The 11422-nt window shown below is 43.5% G+C and overlaps 1 protein-coding gene across 1 annotated transcript; it reads right to left on the bottom strand.

Moving 5' to 3' along the window:
* Positions 1 to 2982: 2982 nt before the first annotated feature.
* TUBB6 (tubulin beta 6 class V) lies at positions 2983 to 10978 on the bottom strand. Its single transcript, XM_048939147.1, has 4 exons — positions 10845 to 10978; positions 10379 to 10487; positions 9059 to 9169; positions 2983 to 4585 (listed from the first exon to the last, which is right to left on the bottom strand). The coding sequence occupies exons 1-4, from the start codon at positions 10899 to 10901 to the stop codon at positions 3522 to 3524; spliced, it is 1341 nt and encodes a 446-aa protein (XP_048795104.1). The 5' UTR covers positions 10902 to 10978; the 3' UTR covers positions 2983 to 3521.
* Positions 10979 to 11422: the final 444 nt, after the last annotated feature.

The following is an 11422-nucleotide window of genomic DNA, read 5'->3' as shown; positions in this document are numbered from 1 at the left end:
AAAACTTCCATCAGGCAGACATGGCAAAGTAGCAACCAGTTTATTTGCATATGGTGTAGTGTGGTACTTTACATGTAGCTGTACTTACTGCTGTTTGTTTGCCTCCCTATTTCCCATCTAGTGGAACACATCTTTTTTCTATTTCTCACAGGCAGTTTGTAGCCAGTGCTGAGGACTAAATGTAGTCACATTGTAGAGGTCTTAATATCCTCATTCCTTATTTGATTCTTCCTCAAACAAGCAAATGAAGAGACAAAACAAAAAACAAACGAACAAAAAAAACCCAATAAACAAAAAACAAACCCACAAACCATGGCCATATACCCAAAATATCCTAAGTGAACTCTTTGGGGTGTTACCACCTGCCTGCAAAAGAAGTATCTCTCTGAGAAGTTTTCTCTTACTCCATTTGTTCTGTCTACATGTATAGGACTTAAATTCCACTCATGTTTAATTGCAGCATAGTTCATAAGCTTGTGAGACTGTAAGGGATACGGAAGTTCCTTTGCCTCTATTTTAGAGCATCAACTTACTTTGTGTAGTCTTACCTTGATAAGTTTTAGTATTTTGTGCCAAAAGTGGCAGAAATGTGCTGTGCCGGCATTTTGGATTCAAAACAAAGCCATGAAAACTAAATTAACCATCCGCCTAACCTGCTCCTTTAAAGAGGATGGTTAGCCTGCTCACAAATTTGAGACTTCAAAGTTTAGTCTGTGGTGTGGCTGCCAGTAAGGTCAGATTGTGTTTGTATGCAAATATTTAGCAGTGCTGCTTCAACTAGTAGAGGCTTGCGCAGCATGAAGGGAGCTGAGCCTTCTCTGTTTGTCCTACTGCTGGGAAGAGGAGCAGGTCTGGCCCTCTTCCAGCCTTGACTTTGTTCACAGGAGGTGACCACCTTTTCCTAGTGAGAGAAGTGATTTCAAACTAGTGAAATTGAGAGCCTAAAGAGGTCAAAGTAACTCATGCAGAGACAGTGGCAGAAACTGCCTGAATGCCTTGCTGGCTTTGACCAAAGCATCTTTGCAAAGGACCTGCTCCCTCCAGGTTAGGTGCTTGTTTCTGGCCTGGAAGCACACCTGCCCACTCTGTTTATAAGTGGTATTGATGGTGTAAGTTGTCATCTTTATTTGTGCCTCCCCTTATTCAAATGTTAGCAGAGGTATTTGTGTGTGGGTGGTACAAAGAAACACCCTCAGGTCTGGCTTGATCTGGCATCGAGCAGCTGTGTATCTTTGTGTGACCAGATGCATAGCAGTAAAAAGGAGAAAATGAAAGCAGACCAGCCATGGGAAGAAAAGGAAAGGGTGACCGAGTTGAAAAACATGGAGGGAAACTGAAAAACAAAGAAAGGAATGTGAAAAAGACAAAGGCAGGACTTGATAGGTAAATTTCCAAAAAAGAGAGAAGTTTTTAGGAGCAGAAAGTAATTATTCAAAAAGAAAGGCAACTGAAATACATGTTCAACAAACCTTTTGGTTTTGTGTCATAAAAGGAAGATCAGAAAATTACTTGAATGAAAAAGAAGCATTCCCACTTCAATGGCTCTTACTGCTTTCATGCAAGCTGGTGATGTTCTTACTGCAGGCTCCTTGGGCTGTTTGCTTTCTTCTAAAATTACATGGAAGATGTTTCCTTTTGCTCTAAAGGGGACATTCAGTTGTCTCTCCTAACTTCACACCCAACAGTTGGAATTAAACTCGTGAAGGAATGATTGAGTCAAAATAGAATCAGAGAACACTGTCAGTTGTGGATTTCATGGGTTCAGAATCTGTATTCTGGATTTTGAGTCAACGTATGAAAAGCAAAGAAGCTGGTTCACAAGAGAATGCTCAGTTCCTTAAGATTCCTGGCATTTCACATAGTAAACATTTTAATTAATAATATCAGAATTCACGGCTGGGAGCTACTCATTAATTCTGTATTACAGTGAAATAAAGACCCAGAATTTAAAAGATGGCTGCTCCTCCTTCACTCAGAAGCAGCTGTGCCAGTGCTTTTACTTGTACTTGAACTTTCAGTTCCATGTAGAACAAAATTGACAGCTTCAGTGTGCGTGGTTTGCAGCTATATGTAAAATGCAATCATCTCATTCCCTGAATCCCAAACTATAAATATTTTCAGAAACAATGGATCTTTGGAAAATAAATTTGTGAAGCATTGTTTTTTAAGTTCTGAGCAAGGTTGCTGCTTAGAAAGTGCTTCAAAAAGCAAGACGAAAAAGAGCAGAGTCCAGAAACATATTAAGCTTGGATTTCCAGAAGGTTTTTCCTTTGTTTGCTTGTTTTGTTGCCTAGAAACTGACCTAAATAGGACACTCCATGTAGGCAGTGTTCTCCAGTGAAGGCTCTCTAATGGAGAAGGGCTGTTTAATTGATATGGCCAGAAGCACAAAGTATGCACAAAGAGTGAACACCCAACAGTCATTTTGTCAAGGCAGCAAGTCAGTTGTGCAAGACAGAGACCTTTCTGTTCCAGCTGTCATGTAAGCAGATAAATTGACGTTCATCTTTCATTTTGCCAGCTGTTTTGGTTACCATGGATAAATAGTTGTACTTTACTTTAATCTCAGTCTGCCTAGTGATTTTAAAACATCCATAGCACCCATAGGTGTGAACTTCAAACTGGGGGTAGAAAGGATACATCAACACGTAGTCTCCTTTCCCACCATGCTGTGGAGAACATGAATTTCAGGTATATAGGCAAGGTGGAGTGGAGACAGGAACCAGAATCACCATTACCTGGTGCTGGCCAGAAAGCCAGGGAACTGCATGATATTGTGGTTCCAGAGAGTCCTTAAAGAACATACCACAAGTGGACATATTTCACACACATAACCCACCATTACTCAGCAACAAGTGGAAAAGTCACATAGCATAAATTCAGCCCTTGGCCTGCAGCTTACTGGATATTTATACAGCATTGACTGCCCAGAACACTTTTACTTGAGATGATACTAGTCTTTTTTATTTTGTTTTCAGAGAATTTGAATCAAACGCCATCTTTAATAGTTACTGTACAGAACAGTTAATAACTTTTTGTTCTTTTTTTTTAATCAATAAATTCTTGTTCCTGGCAGTTCAGTATTGTATACTCAGTACAGAATGAATACTTCAAACCCACAAGATTTTCTTACTCATAATTGGATGAAAATAGTGCAGTTCTGTTTTGTAGATTTTCATGCCTGCATTACTTCTTTTTTTTTGTAAAATATGGAAAACGAGTTTGTTTGGAATAAAAGATCCCAACCTACCAATTTCTGTGTTCAGACTCTTAGACTAAAGTCTTACATGAATGCCTTACATTTGTCTCATGAATAGAAATAGCTTGATTTTCAGAAATGCAGAACGTCCTCAGTTCCCAGTGACCTCAATGGACTCTGAAGAGCAGCTCTGATATCTGAGTTGTGCTCCCTTTTCTCTCCTCCCCCCCCTCATTTTGAAGCCTAAATACAGATTTATAAGCCTAATTATTAGAAATCCAGAGGTGAGAATTTGGCCTGGAAAATAGCATACCTAATTTCTTTATTCATTGATCTCTTCTTCCTCATCTTCAAATGCTTCTTCTCCATCATTTGCTGTAGCTTCCTGGTATTGCTGATACTCTGACACCAGATCATTCATGTTGCTTTCTGCTTCCGTAAATTCCATTTCATCCATTCCTTCTCCTGTGAACCAGTGGAGGAAGGCCTTTCTCCTGAACATGGCTGAAAATTGCTCAGATATCCTTTTGAAGAGCTCTTGAATGGCTGTACTGTTGCCAATGAATGTGGAAGCCATCTTGAGGCCACGAGGCGGTATGTCACACACTGCCACCTTAACATTGTTTGGGATCCACTCCACAAAGTAACTGCTGTTCTTGTTCTGGATGGCCAACATCTGCTCATCAACCTCCTTCATTGACATGGGGCCACGGAAGACAGTAGCCACTGTCAGGTATCTCCCATGCCTCGGGTCACAGGCTGCCATCATGTTTTTGGCATCGAACATCTGCTGGGTGAGCTCTGGAACAGTGAGTGCTCGGTACTGCTGGCTGCCTCGGGCTGTCAAAGGAGCAAAGCCTGGCATGAAAAAGTGAAGGCGTGGGAATGGGACCATATTTACTGCCAGCTTCCGGAGATCAGCATTGAGTTGGCCAGGAAAACGCAGCGATGTAGTTACCCCACTCATGGTAGCAGAAACCAAGTGGTTTAAATCACCATATGTTGGAGTGGTGAGCTTCAGGGTGCGGAAGCAAATGTCATACAAAGCTTCATTGTCAATGCAGTAGGTTTCATCTGTATTTTCAACCAGCTGGTGGACCGAGAGTGTGGCATTATAAGGCTCCACCACTGTATCAGAAACCTTTGGAGAGGGCATGACACTAAAGGTATTCATTATCCTGTCAGGATATTCCTCTCGTATTTTGCTGATGAGCAGGGTTCCCATGCCAGACCCTGTCCCTCCTCCCAGGGAATGAGTGAGCTGAAATCCTTGCAAGCAATCGCAGTGTTCGCACTCTTTTCTCACTACGTCAAGTACAGAATCAACCAGCTCTGCCCCTTCAGTATAGTGTCCTTTGGCCCAGTTGTTTCCTGCACCAGTTTGTCCTAAAAAAAAATATACAATTGGAGAAGAAAATATACAAAGTTACCAGCAGCATTTGGGCACCTCATGGAGTACATCACACCTGTAAAAATGAGCTGCTAATAATTTGTCAGGTAGATAACACTGCTCTTCAGTTTTGCCTACAAATCTCTCTACTAATATCAACCTAAGTTTTTTATACAGACTCCTTTTGCCTCAAATCCTCCATAGTGTTCATTTATGCCTTTGGGTGACATTTTCTTTTTTGGAATTTAACTTTCCGTAAATGCAAAGATGGCACTGGTTCCTTGTTTTGAAAGCTCTCACACTCCCAGCCCTGCTTATTCCATAAACATACAGAGACTGTTTATATTTAAATGCTTTCTGTTTATAGGGATCACGATGAATAAAAAGCTAAATCACAGATGCACATTTCTAAATGAAGGGTTCTTGGACTGCTCTCACATTTGCTCCTTTCAGACAGGAGGTACAGTTGTCATTCAAGGATGAGGCTAAGCTTCTGAAATAAGTCCTTTTTAACTTACTATATCAAAAACTGTAACTTTTCCAATCAATGGTTATCTAGCCTGAATGAGAACACTGATCAACAGAAGCTCCATGAAAGATATTCCAAAAATTCAGGGGTTACCAAGTGCTATTTAACATCTACTGGTTTCCCTAGAAACTCACTACTCTTTGAGATCTGCAAAGCAACTTGCCAAATCGAAAAATGTGCATTTCACAAGCCCTCATTTTCTCCCCCAGCTTCCATTTGCCTCTTATGTACCACTCAGGATGGATAATCTGGATTCCCTGCTACACCACTATTTTATTATTAGATACAGATTAAATAAGGGACCAGCCTTTAATACTCACATTCCTCACAGTGGCTACACTACATACGTATGCCATGCTACCAAATTCAGTCAGTAGTACTCTTGGAAGTAGTCATTGGAAGGAGCAATAATTTCACAATCACATATATCCACCTCCGCATGGTTCTCCAAGTCCTCCCTTCCTTCCCACTACCATGCCCCAGTTCAATTCCCAATGTGCTGTGCTGGTGCCAAACATACAGTTCTGGGAAAACTGCTAGCTGGGGTATTGTTCAAATATGAGACACTTTATTTTCACTGCAAAAAAATGCCTGATTTCCTCAACATTTATCTGGTTAATTGTTCTATATGCTGCTTTGTTTTTCTCTCTTTGAATCTAGGAAGGTCAGCACTTCCTGTCCAGCTGGACAAAGCACAAAGTAATATCCTTCCAGAATTAAATATGCTTGCAACCACCTGCAGTGTGCTTGAGCTGATCCCCTGCCAGATATCTGCACAAGCCAATGCTACTTCAGATGCAGAAGGATCTTAAAACCAAAATCTGAGTTTTTAGAATATGTTTTGCAGAACATCCCCTGTGTTGCCCTTCTCCACTGGGCAGGGAGAGAATAGGAGAGAACACAAAATAGGAGCAAAGAATTAGGAAAGAAAAAAAAAAAAAGGCAATTATTCTCAAAAATATGGAAACTTTATGTTCACGGGAAAAGATTTGCATTGGCTTAGTCTGCAAAATAAATTAGGAATGGCTTAGTCTGCAAAATAAATTCGGAAATACAACATGTAAGACAGAAGTGGATCAGTCCTCCCTCAGGGCTAATTCACACCACAGGATCTCCCAGAAGCCCATTCTATCACTGTTCAAATTCGATTTATTGCATTCACACAGCCTTTGTATCTATCTAAACTGCAGTTTAACTGCAGCAGTGGCTGCCTACAACACCACTATTTGTTTCCCTTCTGCCCATAACTATCAGTTGCTCATGTGTTAACTCTGCACTCATCTACTAGGCAGCACCCACCTGGGGTCTCCTATGTTCCCTGTGAAACCCCAGAGGATGCCCCCCACTTACCAGGTACCTACCAAAACTCTTGAATATCACACACTATACTAAAAACTGTAGGTTTGGCAGATCTTTGCTTTGTCCCACAAGCTCTGTTATACATGCAGACAGCCTCCAGCTTCCGCCTCTTCTCACTGTTCACTTACTGAAATCTAATGGAAGTCTACAAGTAATCCCAGAACTAATGCTGGTACCTCCAGATCTTCCTACCACTGTTTGTTTCTCCAGTGCTCATGTGTAAGCTTGAGCTGCATGTGCACGGAAGCCATTTGTCTAACAGACAAAAAATAGCAGCTATTTTCTGAAAACTTATTCCTCTCCTTTTCTCTCTCTACTATTATTTTACTCTCTTTTATTTCATGCTTGAAATAAAAGACAAACCTAGGAAGAGACACCGGTAGCTTGCATACTAATGCTGAGAAGACTATTGTGAAGGCCTTGGTGCAGAACATACAACGTGATTTAGAGAGGGAAAGACACTCCTTTGACTGGCTAACAGCCATTTGTGTTTATCACCATCAGTTCAGACAACAAACTGGAGAGATACCTATCCAAGTAGAGCTAGCAAGGATGTAGGCAAAAATGGAATGAGAAATGCAGGAGTGTACTAATGAAAAATGGTCAACAAAAACAGTTACATCAGACAGTTCATAACAGACACTGGTGGACAACTGTACGCCATTAGGGAGCCAAAAGACCTGCTGCTCTCCTACAGCAAGTTCATTCCATCTGTGCTTCTTCACCCTTCACATCAGCATCCTGCAGCATTAAAGTACAAGGATTATGTCTGCATCCACCTCAGTCTCCCGCTAGCCTGAGCTGAAAATCCCTATATCTGGTGTGTGTGATCAGCTGCTTAATATAGCTGAATGAAATTCTCATTGATGGTGCACACCTACTTGTTACAGGTATGCACACATACATATATATGCACACAGAGACTGCAAACATCTCCATCAGAATGAGCCCTAACAGCCTGGCATACAGCAAGTATGGAACTGCCAGCCTCTGCCACAAAGTCCATTGTGGGTCCAGGCTGGATTTTTAAAAGAGAAAACAAAGTGCTTTGTTGGCTTTTAATACAGAAGATCATTACTTCAGCACTCAGGCAGCCGTTCTGCACTATTCAGCAGGTTGGGAGGACGGTGCCTGATGCTGGCAGGGCCCTCCGTCAGATACCAGTTCATCACATGCTGATGGTTCATTGTTAGCTTGTCAGAAAGGGAGTGCAGTGAACTGAACTATTGTTAAAGACACTAAATTGATTTTGCTCTGGTTTTACTGGTGATATGCCAAACTGTAAAGTTCCAACACAGGTATTTCCAAAAGTTGTGTGAATTCACTCCTGTGGGGCTGCTGTGGTACACAGGAGAAAGGGAGTAAAAGTAAAAACGTGAATATAGAAACTTGCCTCATAAGACTGCCTATGACTTTTTACACCAAGCTAACTTGTACATGTTGTAACTTAAAATGCTTTTGAATGTAATCCTTAACATCATTGCTACAGATCATATGGGAGAAAATTAGCAATAAAACTTCAGTTGAACTCTGTTAAAGAAGTCAGTTAAAGGCTTAATATGAATCTATGGCTTCTTATTCCCTACCTCACCAGAGGGAGGTTGAGCTACAGTTTACTTCATACCACCCAAACAATGTTTATCTTTTCTCTGTCCTTCCCTGGCACCGTTCCTTCTTTATTATATTAACACAATATACCAAATAAACTGAAACCTAAGCTTGCTTTGGCAGGAGGAAGAGCAGCTAGCACAGACATGGAAACCAGAAGGCCACTGGAGCCCTCGTGGTAGCTCTCATTCAGGCTTCCTGTTTGAGTGGTTCTCTTGACTTTCACACACCACCTCTCCTTTAGTACTAAGGGACCAACAGCACTCCTGTACTTCTTAAGGATGCTATGAAATTCAATCATGGCAACAGTCACTTTTAAGCTTACATGGGAAGTACTACAGAAGTGCAAAGCAAAACTGGTAAAAGCCAGAACAACCCTTTCCAAGAACACTGCAAAACCTGAAGTTCCTCCATGCTGTCAGATTGTTCCTCTTTGTGCTGGAAAATAACCCAGTAACTGGCTCTATGAGTGGTTTCCATTGGCCTCCCTTTAGTGTTAAACTATGCTATACTGTAAGGCTCCATTGAAAGAGTTAAATTACACAGCCTTTAAACAACTTCATACTCATGAATTTTAATGCGATTTCAAATAAAAAATAGTTTGGTTGGTTTGTGGTTGAGCTTTTTCCCCTCTGCTTTCCATTTCCTGCAGAATTTCCATGCATTTTGCTGTAAATAATTGGTCTCAGGATTTCATTAGCATTCAAATATATTGAAAGTAGACGTACACTATCCGATGATTATCATAGGAAGCTTTCAGTAGTTTGCTAATTGAAGAAACAATTAACAGAAGAATGATTTGTTCAGTTAATGGGATCTTTTGGTGGACTTACAGATAACCGAAAATTGACTGTTAAGCTAATAAAGGCTTTGAGTATTAATAATACTTTGAAACAAGGAGGAGGCAATATAGTTTAAATGTTTTTTAACCATTCACTTCTTTTTTCTTCCTTTGTAAGAAGCATCCACATACCAAAGATGAAATTATCAGGCCGAAAGAGCTGACCAAAAGGACCAGATCGCACACTATCCATGGTGCCCGGCTCCAAGTCCACCAAGACTGCTCTTGGCACGAATTTCTGGGCTACAATGAAAAATAAGCATGTCCTTAATGTTCTGGAAAATAGTGAAAGAGTTACAGTGTTTAACACACAGTTACATTGCTCACTATCAGTCTAATGCAGATTGTACATAGATATTTCCTATAGAGGAAATCATAGCAGAAGATGAATCCAAGCATGATATGCACAAAACAATTCCCATTGAACAACAGACTTGATAACTGGATGTCAGTGGAATATTACAATTTTGTAAGCATTTTGAGGATTAGACATAAAGAAGGGAAGTTTGACTACAAAAAAAAAAAAAAAGTTGAATAATAAAGTAAACAATTTTTGCTGTGTGTAAGGGGTGAGTGGAGGGTTAATACCCAAATCGTATATCATATAAGTTACATTGGACCCATAAGGATTGCGGGTCCAACTCCTAGCTTCACAAGGGAGCACCCAAAAAACTCAGACCATAAGGATGCTAAAACACATAACTTTTCATGCTTGAAGGACTCACCATCAATGAGAGAGCTATTTGCTGCAGGTGGCAAACAACTGATAAGCGCATCTACCACAAAGCACGAGAATCTGTACGTGGTTGAAACTGCTCAAGGAAACTAAGGTAAATAATACCATAGAATCCTAGAATCACCAAGGTTGGAAACGACTGCTAGGATCATCCAGTCCAACCATCCACCTATCACCAGTATTTCCCACTAAACCATATCCCTCAATACAACATTTAAATGCTTCTTGAACACAAATACATTAAGCTAAGCTGGACAGAAGACAAAACAAGTTCTTCCCAACGACTAAAGAACTCACTGTCCCTATTTTACATAGCAATACCTTCCAACACCAGTATGACTCAAAGGACTTCGGTGCCTTTAGCACCTTATTAAAGGATCACCATTACCCACGCCCCAACTCTTTCAACCCACAGAACAAAACCTGCATACTACAGATACGGGCTCACAAAATCAGCAGTTCAACGTGAGGCGACAGACAAGAGACAGCTGATGCATTAATCACGCGTTACAAGAGCGAACAGCGATTAACAAACTTCCACGCAGGCTGTGCCCCGTGAGACACTCCCTCCTCTCCGCCTGGGGAGCGGAACGCCAGCTGATGGCGGGAGGAGGGCGGCCAGAAGCGCTTGCAGCTTACAGAACCGCTCTCTCCCACATTCCTGGCTCCGTCCTCACGGAGCCCGTCGCCCAGCACCCTCCCCGCCCCACACTTACAAGATGATTCGTTATAGTAGACATTGATCCTTTCCAGCTGCAGCGCTGAGTCACCGACATAGCCTCCGGCTGGGTCAATGCCATGCTCATCACTTATCACTTCCCAAAACTAGGGCAGGGAAAGAAAAAAAAGAAGAAGAGCGTTGGGAACTCCCCCGCCGAGATCCGTGTCCCTGCCCAGCTCCCCAACGGCCACGCAGCGCGGCCCGGCCCGGGGCAGCTGCCGGATTCCAGTCGCTCCCGGCCCCTCCCTGCGGCGCTGCCCGACAGCGCCCAGGGCGGCACAGCTGCGAGGGGCTGCTCGGCCCCCAGCCGCCTCACGCCCGCCGCCCAGCTCCGGCCCGCCCGCTTTGCGAACAGTCGTGAGAAATCCCGTCGGTTTCAACGCTCCTTTTTCGGACGGCTGCTGAACTTCCCTGTCCGCCCGCAGCCGCCCGGAGCGGCGGGAGGGCTCCCCTCGACTCACCTTGGTCCCGATCTGGTTGCCGCACTGGCCCGCCTGGATGTGCACGATCTCCCTCATGGCGCTGTCCCGCACTGCACGCCCCGTCCCGCCCGCTGTCCCTCCGCGCAACCCGGCTCTGCCCCGCGCGGGCGGCGCTTTATGGGCTCTGAGGCGGCGCACCCCCCCCAACCCCCTCCCTCCCCTTTCCCCGCCGCCAGCGCAAACGGCCGCCCCCTCCCGGGACCGCCCCACCCGGCCCTCGGGCGATGGGGGCGCGTTCCGTTACCTCCGGGGAGCGGGGGTGGGTGGCTGAGCGGTGCTCCCGGCCGACACGAGCGGCAGCCCCGCTGTGGGAGCCGGAGTTGGGTTGTGCGTCCTCACCCTGCTTGCTTCATTCACACCGCACGGAGCCATAGAACTGCTTGCATCGGAGGGGACCCCTATATTTCACCTAGTCCAACTGCTCTGCGATGAACAGGGACACCTACAGCTGCACCATGTTGCTCAGAGCCTGAGCATCTGACTGACCGCTGGTTCTGCTGCCCCCGAGGTGGCTCTGATCCACACTCTGCTTCTTACAGCGTGTTTGCTGAAAGCAG

The sequence above is a fragment of the Lagopus muta genome, chromosome 3 (assembly GCF_023343835.1).
Source record: "Lagopus muta isolate bLagMut1 chromosome 3, bLagMut1 primary, whole genome shotgun sequence".
NCBI lineage: Eukaryota > Metazoa > Chordata > Aves > Galliformes > Phasianidae > Lagopus > Lagopus muta.
This window is presented reverse-complemented; position numbering and strand designations above follow the sequence as displayed.

What these genes read in the sequence shown, in the direction of transcription:
- TUBB6 (XM_048939147.1), bottom strand. Translation starts at nt 10,901, where the DNA reads ATGAGGGAGATCGTGCACATCCAGGCGGGCCAGTGCGGCAACCAGATC. An exon ending in GCAACCAGATCGGGACCAAG is followed by an intron (nt 10,488 to 10,844) that starts GTGAGTCGAGGG and finishes TCCCTGCCCTAG; the next exon opens with TTTTGGGAAGTGATAAGTGA. An exon ending in CTACTATAACGAATCATCTT is followed by an intron (nt 9,170 to 10,378) that starts GTAAGTGTGGGG and finishes TTTTCATTGTAG; the next exon opens with CCCAGAAATTCGTGCCAAGA.